The following is a 19,480-nucleotide window of genomic DNA, read 5'->3' as shown; positions in this document are numbered from 1 at the left end:
TGCAGGTGTTTTTGGCCAATTTAGATGGCTGAACTACCCAAACTTTTTAGTACACTATCCATGTTCTGTAATTTTGAGGATGCAACTAACACAACAGATTGCAATGTAGATTTGCAGTCTTTTCATTACATTTTCAAATAAGATGGAATCAGTTAAAATTAAGGCTCATGTGGATGATGGAAACTTAGTGGAGACTGCAGATGCTCAAATGGTGAGCCACAGAACAAAATAAAACTTCAATAGGAACTCAGCAGTAGATTTTCATACCTCTCAAAACTTCTGCCTGAGTCAGCGGTTAAGGGAGGGTGCAGGACTGGCAGCTCAATGTTCCAGAGTACAGGAGATTCAGGACAGACAGGGGTGAGGAAAAAAGAGGAGGGGGATTGCATTGTTGGTTAAGGAGGATGTCACAGCTGTGTTCAGAGGTGATATTATGGACGGTTCGTCTAGTGACGCTATATGGGTGGAGCTGAGGAACAAGAAAGAGATGATCACTTTGTTGGGGATGTGCTACAGACCCCCGAATAGTCAATGGGAAATAGTAGAACAAATGTACCGGGAGATTGCAGACAGCTGCACGTCAAATAAGGTTGTTGTGGTAGGGGATTTTAACTTTCCCAATATAGACTTGGAAAATCATAGCGTGAAGGGTTTAAATGGGATGCAATTCCACAAAAGTGTTCAAGAGAGTTTCCTTAAGCAGTATCTGGAGGCCCCCACATGTGAGAGGGCACCGCTGGATCTAGTATTGGGTAATTAGGAAGGCAAGTTAATGAAGTGTGCGTGGAGGAGCCGTTTGGGACCAATGACCACAGTTCGACTAGGTTTAAGATAGTTACGGCTAGGGACGGAGAGGGTCCACGTGTTAAAATGCTCAACTGGGGTAAGGTCAACTTTGAGGGTATGAGAGAAGCTCGCTCAAGTTGACTGGAGCAGGTTATTAGAGGGGAAAGGACCAACAGGCCAAGTGGGATTTTTTTAAAAGTGTACTGAAGAAAGCTCAGGATATGTACGTTCCCGTTAAGAGTGTAGGTTCCGCGAATTGTCAGAGCCAAGCCATCACAGAGCCGACATGAAGGGTGCAATGTGGGGGGGTTGGGGTTGTTTGGTTGCGGCCAAAATGGGTCGGCGGCGTGGGGCAGCGGCATGTTATAACGTGCAATCGCTCCATTCTCCCCTCTATGTCCTCCTTCTTTGTGTTCCCTCCCCCCGCATGTTTTAAAATTGATTTCTGCACATGAATGTTCATACCAATGGGATGTAAACTGCCCAAGCAAAATATGAGGTGCTGTTCCTCCAATTTGCAGTGGGACTCACTCTGGCCATGGCCATGGAAGAGGCCCAGGACAAAAAGGTCAGATTCGGAATGGGAGGGGGGGGGGCGGTTGAAGTGCTGAGCCACCGGGAGATCTGGTTGGTTATTGCGAACTGAGCGGAGGCGTTGGGCGAAACGATCGCCAAGCGTGCTCTTGGTCTCACCGATGTAGAGCAGTTAACACCTGGAATACTGAGTCCCACCGCAAATTGGAGGAACAGCACCTCATATTTCGCTTGGGTAGTTTACACCCCAGCTGTATGAACATTGACCTCCACTTTCAGGTAGTCCTTGCTTTCTCCCTCCCTCCCATTCTCACATCCTACTGTCTTCGCCATTTCCTTTCTTTTTTCCCCCACATAAGTCTGAAGAGGGATCTAGATCCAAAACGTCACCTATTTCTTCGCTCCATAGATGCTGCCTCACCTGCTGAGTTTCTGAGTTTTTTGTCGACCTTTGCTACATTCCTTCTCTCCCAAATTCGAATTATTGTTCAGCATGATCAACTGAGAGTAATCAGGAGAAATACTCATTGGCGATATTTAATGATGTCTGACTGGGGTCTCCTTTGAGAACTCTCTCAGCCTCTCACTTGTATCCCATCCCCAGTGGGTCCAGTGTGATGGGTGATTCTGACCATCAAAATGCCCCTGTCCCGTCCGCAGGGCCCCTTAGCTTAATCACAACGTCACTTTCACCCAATAAAATTCAGGGAGCCGATTCCACTGGCCAATTAGACACGTCTGCGAAACGTCAGCCAATGGGATGCGGAATGCTGCCGGCAAATAGGGCGCGGCCGCGGTGAGGTTGGGCTCCAATTGGGCGGACGAGACGCAGCGTTTCACCAATCAGCGAGTGGCGCAACTGGCGAGTAAGATGGCGGCCGGGTGCGGGGAGCGGAGCTTCGTCCAGGTGTGAGGTGAGCCTGAGGGAGGCGTCGGCTGGGATCGGAATGAGGCCCTGAGATTAGAGCTGGCTCGTCGTCCAGGTCTGGTGCCCCGGGATCGGGATCGTGTTGCAACGAGAAAGCAGGGATAGTGGGAGACAACGTGAGTGGGTGCAGGGGTAGGGATGGTCTGCCGGGGCCATACCTTTAGCAAAGACGTTTTGCAATCAACTCATCAAATTCCCTTCTATGCAACACGATCGGACATAATGATTTTAACTAAAGGCTTTTCGTTTAATTGTCATTTCTGATTTATAGGCATTAGCCTGAAATGTTAACTCTACAGATGCCACCTCCCATCGATCACCTATGTAAATATTTATTTGCTAATACTCAGTTTGGACCGTTCGCGGCGTTAAAAGTGACGAAAGCGGCATTTATCGTCAACCGTTCATTGATCATTATTCATATGTTGATTTTTTTTAATGTGTCATCGTTATTTGTACAATATGCTATATCAGTGCTGATTGTTGATAAATCTCCACGTTCAACAATTAATATTAGCAGTGTTTGAAAGGATTGCTGGCTGAATTCTTGATTGTTTTAAGTTGTATGTTAATAATTTAACTGCACCGTCTTGTCCAACCAATATGATGTGAAATACTCAGTTTATAGTTGTGTAAGTCTGCATTTTATGTAGTTATAATGAATCAGAGATCAGGAGGTGTTACTATTGTATTCGAGTAAATGTGTTGTAATAGGACTTCTAATTGAAATCCTTTGAATAAGACGTAAATCAAAGCAAAAGGAAGTGTGGGGGTTGAATGGTGTTTACCTTCCTTCAAGTGTGAACTAGCCTATTATGTTCTGTAATGGGAGATGTATGCCTTGGTTGTCATGACAGTTTACTTCTGTTTAAGCGTCAGATCTCAAGTGTCGAGCGTGTTTGTCATATGTACAGTGACTGGAACATTGACATTGTTACTTGGTGCAGTTTTACAGGCAAGAATTTCATTTTTCAACTTAAACTTGGAATGTGTAGAGCAAAGTATTCTTTCCAAAAGATTGTACTTATTGATCTTGAAATGTGAAAGGACAGCTTGAAAGGTAAATTACCATTGATGTTGAGATTGAAGTTCTGTTTTTTGCATACGATATGTTACAAGTCATTTTTATGTACGCAATTAAGAGATAACAAAGGGTGACACAGTTCACAACGAGTATGGATGCATAGTATTGTAAGAAAGAACTGCAGATGGTGGTTAAAATCGAAGGTAGACACAAAATGCTGGAGTAATTCAGCAGGTGAGGCAGCATCTGTGGAGAGAAGGAATGGGTGACGTTTCGGGTCGAGACTGAAGAAGAGTTTTGACCCGAAACATCACCCATTTCTTCTCTCCACAGATGCTGCCTCATTCGCTGAGTTACTCCAACATTTTGTGTCTACCTTAGATGCTTATAATGTCTGGATTTAATCCTGATGTCTGGTGTTTGCATGGAGTTTTCACATCCACTCTGATTGCTCATAAATACTGATTTTCTCACACTTCTGAAAGAAATGTGGAATGGTAGGTTAATTGTACACTGTAAACTGTCTCTAAAGTATAGGTTGTAGTATAATCTGGGGGGTGGAGTGGAGTGATGGGAATGTGGGGAGAATAAAATGGTGTCCGAATTAAATTGCTGCTTGCTGGTCGGTTTCGATTCAGTGGACTGAATGGCCTGTTTCCATGGCTCCCGTGACACTATAGTAGAAGCACTTACATAGTAAATACAAGCAAAAATTTATTTAAGGCCAGGAAAATTAGTATATAAAAAGAGGGAAAATGCTTGAAATCTGCATCAAAGACATTGAATGTACTCAGTAAGTTAGGCAGCATCTGTTGGGGAGAAATATGAAATTAACTGAATGCTTGAGTTAGACACAAAATGTTGTAGTAACTTATGCAGAATATTTGGAGAAAAAGAAAAGGGTCGGAACCCTTCTTCAGATTGTAAGTAGAGGTGGGGAGGAATGGGACTGGAGGTGAAAAACAGCCAAAACAAATCAAGGCTGGTAACAGATGACCTGGGAATCCACAATGGCCCATTGATGACCGGGGAAGGTGTGGTAATGAGAGGGATACAAGGATGCAAATAATGGAACTGGTGGGATGACTAGGATGGAGAGACAAGGGATGGGTCGGAATGCAGGAGTTGCTTGAAATTAGAGAAATCAACGTTCATGCCACTAGATTGTAAGTTGCCCAAACAAAATATAAGGTGCAGTTCCTCCACTTTGCATGTGGCCTCACTCTGACTGAGGTGGAGGCCCAGGTCAGTATAGGAAGAGGAGATAAAATGTTTGGCAACTGGGAAATCTTGAAGGTCAAGGTGGACTGATCATAAGTGTTCAGCGAAACTATCGTCAAGTCTACCCTTGGTCTCGCTGATATGTTGGATCCCGATAGCATTATAGCCCTATAGAATGAACGTGTGTTGGTAGGAATTGCAGATGCTGGTTTACATAGAGGTTGCACTGAGAAAAGGAATAGGTGACTTTTCTGGTCTGAAGAAGGGTTCTGACCTGCAATGTCACTTACTTCTTTTCTCCAGAGATGCTGCCTGACCCGCTGAGTTACTCCAGCTATCTATTGACCTGGCACATAGATGTAATGGGTGAATATCCAACTTTGACCAGCAAACTAGCAGGACCCTACAAGCATTTGTTTTGAGGTTGAAATTGTTCACTGTATGTATAAATAGCGAGGTTGATGGAATAGAAAACTAAGGTAGACAAAAATGCTGGAGAAACCCAGCGGGCGAGGCAGCATCAATAGAGCGAAGGAAATAGGTGACGTTTTGGGTCGAGACCCTTCTTCAGACTGAATAGAAATCTATGTATCCATGTTTACCAATGATATAATGATAGGTGTTTTTATGAGGAAGCTTTAAATGAAAGTTAAATTTAAATTATTTGAGTATGCAAATTAGTGCCAAAATCAACTGTGCACTTTGAATCTTAAGAATAGAATATCTTGCAAAAGGCAAAGCTGGACGTAGAAGTTCATGGAGAATTGTGGATGCATATGCTACTTTGCTCTTATCTTTGTGTAATTCCATTCTGTTAAAATGTCGAGGACAAGTATAGAATATAATCAAAATGGGCAATGGAATGTTGGCCTTTATACCCAGCATAGAAGAACATAGAAGTTATACAAAACCCTGACTAGACTACACATTGAGCACTGTTAGTATTTCTGGCACCATACCACAGGTGGCATATATTGACCTTTTTTGAAAGAACTGTACTGTAGATTTATTAGAATGAAACAGAGATTAGAAAAGTTAAATTGAAATTATGCAAAACAGAGTATATTTACTGCCGGGACAATAAATGGGTGTCCAAATTAGTACAAATTGAAAACCGAAGCATAAAGGATTCACAGATCTGAACATAAGCTCTGGCTAACAAAAGTTGTGCAACAATCATCAATTAAGTGGAAAATGCAGTTGAAGTTTTTTGTATATGTATATAGGAGAATTGATGGAGTAGGTAAAGGGTATTTCTGTTATCTGAGGTATCCGGGAGTAGGACGGATAGATTGAAAATTGGAGCCAGGGCTATTGTGAATGAACATTGCGAAGTGCAGAGGTTTGGAATGATATACTGTGCACAGCATTTGATGTTGAGCTGGTTGTAATTTTTATACCTGTAGGATTTATAATAACAGAATAAGGGATGTGAAGAAATGACCTGAAACAGCGCCCATTCTTTATCTCCAGAGATGCTGCCTGTCCTGCTGAGTTACTCCAGCATTTTGTGTCTGTCCTGAATATAAACCAGCATCTGCAATTGCTTCCTACACATGTGAAGAAATTAGTTGGGTCACGGTCAGCCATGAAGGGTCTAAAAGGCTGTCCCGGTTCCTATGGTTTTCTACCTCAGCCAGTTGATTTGCTGTGCAGCAGAATAGGTGCTAATTTTGTCAACTTTCGAAAATAATTGATTCCGATTTGAATGCAAGTCACAAATATGAAATTGGGCAAAACTATAAAACAAAAAATAAGGTAGCTAAAAAGCAAAATGGTGTAATTTGCGCAATAATCAGCAAAATCTGAAAGCCACCAAGGTATAATCTGAAGGCATAAGGAACCTCCAGATTCAGGACAATATCTTCCCTGCTGTTAGCAGGCAACTGAACCATCCTATCACAATTAAACTAAATGCTGGAATCTTGTGTAGAACACAAAGTGCTGGAGTAACTCAATTGGAAAGGCAGCATTTCTGGAGAGCAGGAATGGCTGGCTTCATCAGTCAGGATATTGAGTATAGAAGTTGGGATGTTAGACTACATTTGTATAAGACATTTGGTGAGGCTGCATTTGGTGTATTGTGTTCAGTTTTGTTCACTCTGCTGTTGTTAAGCTTGAAAGAATGCAGAGAAGTATTTCAAGGATGTTGCCAGTACTTGAGGTTAGTTTAGTTTATTATTGTCACTTATATACAGTGAAAAGCTTTTTTGTTGCATGTTATCCAGTCAGCGGAAAGACGAGAAGATGAAGAAAGATAGAAAGATGAATTGCAAAACTCAATCTGCATTTCCATTAAGTTTGCAAAATGGTATCAATTTTGTTGCTAGACGTTGTGATTTTGTACTTTGGAGCTACTTTGTAAATTGCTTTACAATGGCTTTGCAGTTGTTGCTAACATCAGAAAGGCCATTGTAAGCTGATCGTTATCAAACTGACTTTTCGAGTTTCATTTAAAGTATAAATGGAATAAATAATCACCAGGAAATTGCTAATTATGCTATGTAGTAACTAACATTTTGCCTACATATTTACACATTACTTTTGTATACTTCACATACTGACTGCACTGTAATTTCAGCAAAAAAAAACTTTCAAGTAAAATGTTTTAACAATATCTATTATCTGCAGAGTTAAAATGCAATTATAATATGTTTAAACTTGTTATTTTCTCTTTCCTAGATTATATGTGTTGTCGCCTGGTGAGAGATGGAAGGAACATATCGGGTTTTGCAGACTCCTGGAGCTCGACTTGGAGCACTGACAAATGCAGCAGTTAGTACCCTGGAGCCAGGTCAGAGTCTCTTGATGGCCACCACATCAACCTCTCTCAAACCCCATGGCAGAAGGATGCAACTCACGGTTCAGTTGTTGGATGATATACAGGAGCAGTTTGAAGTGGAGGTGAGGTTATTTTCTTTTCCTCCCACAAAGTTCAGGAATTGAGCTAATTGGTATTTTATTTTGAAATTGAAAATATAGCTTGTAATGGTAGTTGAGGAAAGGAAGTACTGATGGATCAAAGATAGAGTTCCCACCTGTTTGATTTGATACAATAATACTGTTGTTATTGGAAGTGTAGCAAGGAAAATCCGAAACTGTTTCATAACTATGAAAAGGTCCAGAGATTAACAAGGAGGGATCAAATAGGTTATCTATATCTGGAGGTGGCAAATATAAATAAGGTTCTTAATGAACACTATGCCTTTCTTCAGAAAAGAAGAGGCAATACCAACATGGACTCGGAGGAAGTGAAATATTGCATGGAATAAAACAGTTAAAGAGGTTCGGAGGTTGGAGGAAGTGGATAAATTGCCTGGCTGGTTTTGATTTTTGAATGTGTGGAAATTGCTGAGATTTTGATTATCATTAATCAATCCACTCAGTTTTGTGAATGGTGGCCGACGACCGGAAGATGTTAACATTTATTGTTGTTTAAAAACGTATAATGGTGTAATCTGAGTCATTGTAGGCCTGTCAGTTGAATTTTAGAGTAAATTATTTGAATTGAGGCATAATAGGTATAATTTAGAAAGATGATGATTAACTAAGGATAATCATGCATGGCCTTATAAGGGAAAGATCTGTCTAACCCCCTCAAAAAAAAATCAGTCGTTAACAAAGAGGCTGTATTTGATTTGGTCAGCATGAATTTTGGAAGACTTTTTACAAATTCTTGTGTAATAGACCAATATTTACCAAAAACTAGAGCCCATGAATCCAAGGGAGAATAAAAAATAGACTTAGTGGCTGGAAACAAACAGTAATGGTTGATGGGTAATTTTGTGATTGCTAGGCTATTGTCACTGCTGTTTAACATTTATTTTAATGATGTAGGCAGATGTTGGGGGTGTTGTACAGTAGTTTGCAGATGCTGTGAGTGAGGAGGCAGGCTTTAGGCTGTAAGAAGATTACAGGTGACCTTGTGTTATGGCCATTCGGGTTATGGACATTTGCCGTTGCATAGCTCACAACTCACTACCCAAAAGTTTGAGATATGAATAAAATACACACATGAAATTTAAATAAAAACATAGAAACATAGAAAATAGGTGCAGCAGTAGGCCATTCGGCCCTTCGAGCTAGTACCACCATTCAATATGATTATGGTTGGTCATCCAAAATCAGTAGGAAAGAACTGCAGATGCTGCCTGTCCCGCTGAGTTACTCCAGCATTTTGTGTCTGTCCAAAATCAGTACCCCATTCCTGCTTTCTCTCCATATCCCTTGATTTCGTCAGCCTTAAGAGCTATATCTAACTCTCTTTTGAATACATATGCAGGAAAAAAGTAAATAAATCAACACGCACTTTTGTTTCAGTTTACTTTTCTTGATTCATGTGTAGATGACAAAATTTTGCGTTGCAGAAATCAAGCATAGTTTTAATGTGAGGGGGAAAGTCTAAAGGAGATGTGCGGGGCAATTTATTTCACACAGAGACTGGTGAGTTGCCTGGAACACTGCTGGAGATAGTGTTTGAGACAGATACGATAATGGCATTAAAGAGACTTTTGCGTTGCATATTGAGGAAATGGAGGGATGTGGAATATGTGCAGGCAGATAAGAGATCTCGTGGCATCTTGCCAGCATAGGCATTTTGGATCAAAGGGCCTATTCTGGTGTTGTACTATGTTCTATAATATGGCCTGTTTTCTAGGAGCACAAACCTTCCATAATGCAGGTATTTTTGCCTGTGTAATATAGTCTGATCAGTTGGGCAGAACAGTGAGGTTATGCTGGAAATGTATACAATGCTAGTTGGCCACAGTTTGAGTTGCGTGTAAAATAAAGGTTGCCATGTCACGGGCAAGATATTGTTGCACTGAAAAATGTGTAGAATAGATTTGAGGAAAGAATGAGGTTACTTTGCCACAGAGGATGCTGCGTAGAGGTTTAATTGTGAGTTAACTTAGCTGAGAATAAAAAGGAAGGGCATATTTCCTTCAACACAGGATCAAATAAAAACATGCACGGATTAAAAATAATTGGTGGATGGATCAGAGGAGAGATAAAGAAACAGGTTTTCATGCAGACAGTGATCAGGTCTGGAACTTGCTGATGGAAAGGGTGGTAGAGGCAGAAATATTGCTGTCTTAAGTATTATTACGTTGTGCCCATAGAGGTGGGCTGTAGAGGCTTTGCAGGACGCTCACTCTGCAAAGTCCTCAACCAGTTGGGCATTCTGGGGCTGGCAAAGAAGTGGGCCATTCAATCCGCAAGCGAATTCGCAGAGAAAGCCACTAGGTGGCTTTGGATTAAGAGGGCTGATACGTGGGCAGTTGCTGCCGGGACGCAAGTCAGGGCCTGATCAACCCCGGCTGGGTCGCCTGGGCGAGGGTGTCTGATGTTGTGAGACCCGAAACATCCTCACATCACTGAGGATGTGTCCCAGCACATCTAGAAGATGTATATTTCACACTCACACGCTGGGTTTCTTAGTCTTGACCGGCACAGACAAATAGAAGCAAATTGTGTTGTCACTTGTATTAAAAAAACAATGAAATATGGAATCTTGAGGTTCCACTGTAACTAAACGTGCGTGTTGTACTTTAGATAAAGTAGAAGGCTTCCTAGATGTGATCTTATATACCAGTTCTGGTATATAAGATCACATATACAATATACAAAATGCAAAAGATATAAGCTCCCATGTTCCTGGTAATTTATGATTTTAAGAGCTTTGTTTCATATAACTTGAAGGGTCAGTGACACACTAATGACGGGTTTAATGAAAATTGTATTTTGTGCAATAGCGGTGGTGTACTATTATCCATAATGTGCTGATGTAATGTCAGAAAATTGATAGCACTATTTTGTTTATGGGTGTTAAGTATTTGTTAGGTTTGTGGATTGACCTGTGGTCTCCAATCACACAAACTTGTTATCATCTGAGTATTTCACGTACCAAAGGCTGGTCTGAAACCCTGACCTAGTTGTGCTTGCAGACGATGCCCTCCTCCATCAGTTCCTGGGTGTGCCTGTTTTGCTAGAGAGAGGGTGTATAGTCATGCACAGTGGGAGGCAGTACTGACTCAAGGCCCAATGACGTCTCATGGTATCAAGTTAAACGTAGAAAACAAAATTTATGATTGTCCTCCTTCTGCTACTCAGTAAGTGCTCAATATGTTGAGCAATACTTGGAAGAAATGCTAAATGTAGCAAGAGCACCGCATGTGCTCTGCGTTAGTAACATCACCATCCACTGGCAGGTGTGACTTGGTAGCACCATCATTGACCAATCTGGCTGCGTCCTGAAGGTCATAGCTATCACACTAGAGCAGGGGTCAGCAACCTTGTTCTGCATACAGGCCAGGACGCCTGTCTGTCTGTGAGCGGATGGTGGGCCACATCTATCACGTGTGTACATGGATCCCGCCCCATCCTGCACCGGATGGAAGGCATCAAATCACGTGTTCACATAGATCCCGCCCCTTCGAGGACACCACCCGGAGCATTGCACCTAGTTACGGGCGCTCATGAACATGGCGCACCTAGGGACCATTGCCTTGGCTCTGTCCTGAAGGCGGTGGCTCAAATACTCAAACTCACTTGTCCCTGGCCTATTGACAACCTGGATCCCGACAGTGAAGCCCAAACACAGAAGGTGCGCGGCCGTGCTGGCGGCTTTGTGCAGGATGTGGTACAGCCAGAGCGTGGTGTTGGCGCTGCTCGGCGGCTCAGCCATTGCGGCCGCCAGCGCAGGCCTCCTTGCGTCACCGTGCCTGTGCGCTGCGGCCTCAGGGTACCGGAGATGACGGAAGTCTGCGGGCCGGATAACTACGGGAAAAAATCGCCTGCGGGCAGGATGATTTCAGGTTATGGGCCGCATTCGGTCCGGGGGCCGTAGGTTGATGACCCCTGTACTAGAGAGTATTCTGAGGGATAGGATATATATGCACTTAGATGGACAAAGGCTGATTAGGGATAATCAACGTAGTTTTGTATCTGGGAGGTTGTGTCTCACACCTAAAAGGTCAATGAAGGCAGAGCTGTAGACATTGTATACATGGATTTTAGTAAGGCATTTGACAAGGTTCCGCATGGTAGACTTCTCTAGAAGGTTAGATCCCACGGGATCGAGGAGAGAATCCCGAGTAGCTGAGGCCTTAGCCAAAGATCAAAGGGGGAACTGGCACAGGGGGATTTGTAACTTTGTAACCCTTTTTATGGGCGGCTAATTGCATACCGTGGCAAGGTATGCAAGCAAAGTATTTCACTGTGACTTGTCATATGTGACCAAGTATTCAATTCAATCAATTCAAGATAGCTGAATGGATGAAAAATTGGCTTCATTGGTAGGAAAGAGTGGGTGATAGTGGAAGGTACTTTTTGGACAGGAGGCCTGTGACTGGTGGTGTGCCTCAGGGTTTGGTGCTGGGCTCATTGCTGTTTATCATCTATATCAATAATTTGGATGAGAACGTACATGGCATGGTTAGCAAGTTTGTAGATGACATAAAAGTAGGTGGTATAGTAGATAGTGAAGATGGCTGTCAAAATTTGCAGCAGGACCTTGATCTGTTGGGAATGTGGGCTTATGATTGATGGAATTTAATACAGGAAAATTGGAGGCATTGCATTTTGGGAGCACTTACATGGGCAGGATCAGGGCTCTGGGGAGTGTTGTAGAACAGAGGGATTTAGGAGTACACTAGACCAAGGGGGGCCCGTTTTGGTGGGGGTGCGGGGGGGGGGGGGGGGGAGAGAGAGAGAGTGATAGAGAGAGATCAGTCGCAGCGCGAGCAGACGACAGGCAGGCAGATCGGCACGGCCGGGCGATGTGACTCTCAGCGCGTGAGCACAATGTGCAACCATTGTGACGTAAATCAGCCAAAGCCAGCGGTTTCATTTTCTAAGTTATTTTACATTTTTGAACATTTTGATTAATAACTTGAGAAATAATGCACACACGCACGCGCACACACACACATCCAAAATCAGAGTTTTAATGGTTACTAGACCAAGTGGGACCCGTTGTGTCCCGTCCCATCAATGCGGGGGGGCGGGGGTGGGGGGGGGCCTGCGGCGTCACAAACACACCATCCACCCTTGAACCAGAGAGTGCAGAACAGTTGGAAGCTCAGTGCTGCCAATTATTTTGTACATAGAATAGTATGGCACAAGAATAGGCTCTTCAGTCCACAATGTCTGTTCAAAGCATGATGCCAAAACCATCACTAATCTACCTGTACATAACCCATTTCGATCCATTCCCTGCATATCCATATGCCTATCTAAAAGTATTTTAAATGCCACTAATGTATCTGCTTCAACCACTGTTCCTGGCAGCGTGTTCCAGGCACTCATCACTCTCTGTGTAAAACAAAAATTGCCTTGCACATCTCTTTTCAACTTGGCCACTCTCACCTTAAAACAAATTTGTAGATTGTTTCTTAATCGGTTTCTGTTCTTTCCCTTTTTCCACTATCTCACTGGCTTTGGAATCTTGAAAAAGAAATGCCTGAAACTGAAGTATTGCATTGGCAATAGAGAATGCTATCAGTTCATTAAACTGTGATTGGGAGATTGTAATCATTTAAGGTCCGACTGACTGTAATTCAAAAAATGTGGATTAATGTTTCCATTGTATGTCCTTTTTAACAAATCTAAGCCACTGGGGTGTATGAGAAAGAAGTAGGAGGCTGACTGCTTCTTGCAATTGTTCATTCAAGTGCCAGAGCAGAACTGAGAATGCAAATTGAAATTGAAAAATTACATGAGTTTTTCTGAATTTTTCACATAGTTGAGATTAACTCTTGTTTTTGTTTTGGAGCAGAGTAACTGGAATGGTCAATTTTATGCCTTGAATCTATTGTTGTTCAATGCTTGTGTGATCTGCAACCAACTTAAATTCAAAGTTACCAAATGATTAATTTTGAAATATAGTTATAGCATCAGATTTTAGAAAGGCTTAGGTCTAATGCTTAGAAGATAGAACAGTACAACACCGGAGCAGTGCTGAGCATGATGCCAAGTTAGTCTCCTCTGCTTGCATGTGATCCATATCCCTCCATTCCCTACATATCTATCTGCTTATCGCAATATGTCTTAAATACCATCACTCTTGCCCTGCAAATCTTTAAACTTTTCTTCTCTGACCTTCAAGCTATGCCCTCTAATATTTGACATTACCACAGGTAGACAAACTGTTGCAGGGGGGGGGGAGAAGAAGAAAGTAAGCGGAGGAGCCAGAGGGCTGAGGGAGAGCTGAGACAGCAAGGGCTACTGGAAATTGGAGAAGTCAATGTTCAAGCCGCTGGGGTGCAGAATGCCCAAGTGGAATATGAGGTGCTGCTCATCCAATTTCCGGTGGTGCTCAATCTGGCCATGGAGGAGGCCCAGGACAGAAAGGTGGGGTTCGGAATGGGAGGGGGAGTTGAAATGCTGAGCCACAGGGAGATCAAGTTGGTTAATGCGGACCAAGCGGAGGTGTTCAGTGAAACGATCAGCAAGCCTACGCTTGGTCTCACCGATGTAGATCAGCTGACATCTAGAACAGCGGATGCAATAGATGAGTTTGGAGGAGGTGCAGGTGTACCTCTGTCGCACCTGGAACGACTGCTTGGGTCCTTGAATGGAGTCGAGGGGGGAGGTAAAGCGACAAGTGTAGCATTTCCTGCGGTTGCAAGGGAGAGTGCTCGGGGACGGGGTGGGAAGGGAAGAATTGATCAGGAGTTACGGAGAGAGAGAGGTCTTCCCATCTACCCCCCCCCCCGGGAAGATGTGGCGAGTGTTGGGGTCACGTTGGAGGTGGTGAAAATGACGGAGGACTATTTGTTGGATGTGACGGCTAGTGGGGTGGAAGGTGAGGACTAGGGGGACTCTGCCCTTGTTCCGAGTGGGGTGATGGGGAGAGAGCAGTGTTGTGGGGTATTGAAGAGACCCTGGTGAGAGCCTCATCTATAGTAGGGGAGGGGAACCCCTGTTCCCTGAAGAATGAGGACATTTCCGATGCCCTGGGGATTACCACCCTGGGGAAAAAAGCTCTGACCATCTTATGCCTCATATATATATCAAGTTTCCCTTCAACCTCCAATGTTCCAGAGAAAAAAAAATCCAATCCTTATAGCTAATACCTGCTAACCCCGGCAGTACTCTGGTAAACCTCTTCTGAAACCTCCACATCCTTTCTGTAATGGGGCAAACAGAACTACACACAGTACACCAGAAGTAGGATAACCTTACTTTACCTGGAGTACAGTGAGGTGGGAGATTCATGGGGAAAGGAACTAGACCATAGGGGCATGACGTGGAGGAACAAGGTAGAAGGGGAGGGGGGGTGATTACCTGAAATTGGAGAATTTAATATTCATGAGAATTTCTTTACATACTTGGCTAATAAATTAATTATTTACTTACCTATTGGGTTGTAGGCTACCCAAATGGAATACGAGGTGTTGTTCTTCCAGTTTGTATGTGGCTCACTGTGGCAAAGGAAGAGGCAGTGAGCAGACAGGTTCATATGGAGAGGGGAATGGCTAACAACTGGGAGCTCCAGCAGGTCCTGATGGACAGAACGCAAATGTTTAGCAAAACAGTTGGTAGTCTGCACTTTTTCTTATGATGTAGGTCAGATCGAGAGTATTGAATGCAATAGATGGGATTGGAAGAGTTGCAAATAAACTTTTGTCTTGCCTAGATGGGCTATTGGTGTCCCTGAATAGATGTGTGGGAGAAAGTGTAGGGACAGGTGTTGAATCTCCTGTGGTGACTGGGAAAGTGCCTGGAAAGGGGGAGGGATGGATGGTGAGGAATATTGAAACGAGTAGTCATGGAGAAATTGGTCTCCTCAGAAAGCTTAAAGAGGTTGGAAGGGTAAGATGTTACTGGTGGTGGGATTGTTTGGTGGAAACAGAATGATGTGTTGGATGCAGATGTTAGTGGAGTGGGATCTAAGGACTGGTGCAAAACCATCCCTGTACCGTCTGGGGACGGGGACAAAACCAGAACTGTAGGAAACTGAGGAGATGCTGGTGGGAGCTCCAGTCACAACTGTTGGGGATGGTGGGGAGAACCACATTTATTGAAGGACGAGGACATTTCAGATGTCCTCAAATGGACAGTCTCATCTTGAGAGCAGATGCAGTGGCAACTGAGAAACTGCAAGAAAGGGACGACGACCTTGTAAAAGATGGTGGGAGGAAGTGTATTAAAGATAGCTGTTGGAGTCGGTGGGTTATTAGCAGAGATCTGTCCCCTGAAATGGAGTTCTGCCAGATGGAGGAAAGTGTTAGTTGAGGGGAATTGGTTGGGCCCCTATCTAAAGAAGAACACCTCCATTTAAGACCCTAACCGCCCTTCCAGGTTGACAGATTTATTTGCACCTCTTCCAAACTTGTGTACTGCATTTACTGCTCTTAAAGTGACCACCTCTACATTGGTGAGACCAAGCTTGGAGGGTAGTCGTATTTGGAAGGAGCTGCCAGTGGAAACTATGAAAGCAGTTGCAATTACAACATTTATAAGACCGTTGGAAGATATATGGATAGAAAGGGTTAAGAGCTTTTGGGCTAAATGCTGTCATCTAGCCCAATATGCCAACTTAGTCGGCAAGGACAAGGTGGGTCAAAGTGCCTGTTTCTGTACTGTACAACTCTATGACTTAAAGCATAAACCAGGTGACCGCACCGCTATGCTGAACACGTACTCCATGTGTTAAGGCCTGCTGATACTTGGGGTTGGACATTTTAGTTCTTCCCAATGACCTGACTGTTCTTGGTCTCTTCCATCGCCAGAGTGAGACTACATGCAAATTTGTATTCTGCTTGGGTAGCCTACAACCCAATGGCGTGAACATTTTAGGTCCCCCCACCTCAATCCTTGCCCGCTTTCACCTAGTTCCTCTACTCCCATCACCTAGTTCTTTCCTTCTCCTCCATTATTTCCATCCACACCTCTCCCACCCCGTCTAATTTGTGTCGCCCATTTTCCTTTCCTTCCTTCCACTGCTACTAACTTCTTTACATGCTGTCTCTTTTCTAAACCACCAGTCTGAAGAAGGGTCCCATCCAAAACATTGTCTTTTCACTTCCCTCCACAGATGCTGCCACATTTGCTGAGTTCCTCTAGCAGTTTGTTTTTTTAACTCACAATTCCAGCATTTGCAGTCTCTTGTGTCTCCATTGATCTTTGGATGAGGTTAAATTTGTAGAGGGCGAGCGAGTTCTGCCAGGAGAACATCAGAAGAGTTAAGCCAAAATGTGGAAACAATTAACTGCAGATGCTGGTTTATACCAAAGGTAGACACAAAGTGCTGGAGTAGCTCAGCGGTTCAGGCAGCTTCTCTGGAGAAAAAGGATAGGTGACCCATCTGCTGTTTCTGGATGTCCACACTGGCATTCTAGAAACACCCTCCCCACTTTCACTATAGGTTGAATCAATTTCCTATGAGCTGATACTGCATTTATTTGTACCGTTTTTTAAAAAAAAAGGTGCGTTAGTTTCATTCTGGTTGTAAACCTGTTTAATGCTGAAGAGTTAGCATTAAACTCTTGAAGGCTTATGCTGGAGACACAAAATACAGATTCTTGAATCTTGAGCTAAAAGTAAAGTTCTGGAGGAACTCAGCTGGGGAGAACGCATTTGTGGAGGAATAGAGAAGCAACATTTTGGGTCAGGATTCTACTTCAGACTTGAAATATCATCTAGCCATTCCCTCCACAGATGCTGTGTAACCTGCTGAGTTCTTCCAGCACTTTTTTTGCTGAAGGCTATGCTGGAACCTGGTTAAGACTTGCTCGAGTTAATTGCTCACAGTGTGCTTTCCATTTTGTTATTCAATAATATTTGTACAAAACTTGCAAAATGCAGAGGGCAAATTTTTTTTTTTTTTCGATTTCCCTAATGGGCTGCTTCATAGAAAATCCCCCTCCTAGTCACGATGGGAATAAAACTGTTAGTAATGATGAAAAGCAGGCCTGGAGCATATCCTTTCCATCTTAAATAAATTATTTTGGGGCTTTGATTCAATTTTTCTTCTTTTCTTTCTCATTCAGTCAGAGGAGAGAGCCAGTGAACATAACTGTAATAGGCATAGTCTTGAGTACAAATTTGGTTTTAAATGCTTACATTTTAAAAGTTCTGGTGCTTGTGGCATCCAAGCTGTGAATTCCCCCTTCCCCCATTCCAATTCTGGCCTCATTCTATAACTAGAAGCAAAATATAATACTGCACATAAGGTCTAATGTATAGAATGTGCCAAGTGTGAATGCTGCAAGATGATTCCACAATAGTTGCACACGTCCATAATTCATAAAGGTCCCATTCTTTCATTGGCCAACTTATTTTGCATTTTTCAAGTTTATTGCTTTAATCAAAAAAATAAAAGCCTAAAGACAATACAAGCAAACTACTTTTTTTACTAACTGAAGAATGCTGAGAAATATTTAGTCTATTTAGGAATTTTAAGAAGTGAAATGTACAGGAAGAGGCAAAAGAGAATTGATAAGTCCACAGTGATATACAGGACTTTGTATATACAGGACTTTGATATACAGGACATTGCTAAATCACTTGATTTAGCAATGTTTTGTTTAATACATTTTAACCCGTTTAGGTTACAAAGCTATTTGCTTTACAAAATATATTTTTAATGTCGGGGAGCAGCAGGAGTCAAGTTGAATTTATTGTTATATGCACAAGTACCACGAAGTACCGGTACAATTAAAAATCTTGTTTGCAACAGAATCACAGGCGTAGACTTGGACAAACACAAACATAAATTATATGTACATCATATATAAATATGATTTATTTAAGGAGAAATTGATGCTAATTGTTATTATTAATATATTTGAAATCCAAATAATGCAGATCTGCCAATGAAGATGTCTATCACCTTCTCCAAAAATGCTGCTGTTTACAGAGACCATTTTTGATGGTCTATTGGAATGATGGCCTATTGGGAACAGGCCACCATTTATCATGGCAGAATGGTGTTTCTGGAAATGCATCATGCTTTACAAAGGGCCCTTGTATTACAATGGAGACAATGGAAAAATGATCACCCATGTGGCAAAATGATCAGAATCAATAGCAGGTGCCTCTTGATGATCTAGGAGAAAGTAAGGTTGTTAAAGCAATGCGTGAAAGGAACATGCAAAAAATATTTTTAAACATCAGCAGTAAGAACTGGGGGGTCTCGGAAGGTATTTTTCATAAAACTCTTCTCACCTTGTTGATGCACATCTCTGGAAGCAAAGCATTTCTACTTCAGGAATTCTCATGCATAATAGTTAAAATATGAAATTTCTTAGATTAACTGGTTAAAATCCTAGTTTTTTTTCTTGTACCATTCTGCTGCTTTGCACTCGTGTTTATTGTTTCTCATTGACTATATGTAGTTTGTGTATTCTATAAGCTTCATGTGAACAAGGAATTTCTGCGTTCAGTCAGAAGATGAGGTGCTATTTCTCAACCTTGCATTTAAGCTTTGTTTAAATGGCCATCAACCTGAAATGCTAGCCCTATTTTTCACACTACTCGTATGCTGTCATATCTGCTGGAAACACTAAGTTGGTCGGTAAGCACGTGTGGAAGGAGAAGCAGTTAACATGCATGGGACAGTTATCTGAGCCGAGCCATTATGATGAAGGATCTTTGACCTGAAATCTTAACAATTCTGCACCATATTGAGATGCCTTCCAGCAAACAGAAATGGATCTCCCCTAGGATTAGGGGTCTTCTAATGTTCTAAATTAAGATATAGAATTATACTTAATTTCATTATACTCGCCTGCTCTTCCTCACTCTTTTGCAAATTTGGTTTAGTGTCAAGTTTATTTACTAGCTGATGTAGGTAACTGTAGAAATTTGTTGATTTACAATGTTCTTTCCAACAATAATACCTCAAGTTGAGAATGTAAATTGAACTTTTTGTTTTGGATTTAGGGAATTTATGTTCCTTGACCGTCTGCTTCTGCAGCCAATGAAGAAAATTTAATTTTAGTCTGGCTGCTCTCTGCTGTGAAATATTATAGTTCTGCAAA

The 19,480-nt window shown here is 42.4% G+C and overlaps 1 protein-coding gene across 5 annotated transcripts in view; it reads left to right on the top strand.

The window, feature by feature from the left end:
* The first annotated feature begins 2,109 nt into the window (after positions 1 to 2,109).
* farp2 (FERM, RhoGEF and pleckstrin domain protein 2) overlaps positions 2,110 to 19,480 on the top strand; it is a 144,433-nt gene continuing 127,062 nt past the window's right edge. For 3 of the 5 annotated variants that reach the window (XR_008724562.1, XM_055645928.1, XM_055645924.1), the window contains exons 1-2: positions 2,110 to 2,234; positions 7,176 to 7,397. Coding sequence is in view for 4 of the 5 variants with exons in the window: in XM_055645928.1 (XP_055501903.1) it covers positions 7,203 to 7,397 (195 nt within the window). In the remaining variant the exon portion in view is untranslated. Of the gene's footprint in view, positions 2,365 to 2,423; positions 2,573 to 7,175; positions 7,398 to 19,480 lie in introns of those variants that run through there. The other 2 variants (XM_055645926.1, XM_055645927.1) reach the window with 2 other exon arrangements.

Source organism: Leucoraja erinacea, chromosome 14 (assembly GCF_028641065.1).
Source record: "Leucoraja erinacea ecotype New England chromosome 14, Leri_hhj_1, whole genome shotgun sequence".
NCBI lineage: Eukaryota > Metazoa > Chordata > Chondrichthyes > Rajiformes > Rajidae > Leucoraja > Leucoraja erinaceus.
This window is presented reverse-complemented; position numbering and strand designations above follow the sequence as displayed.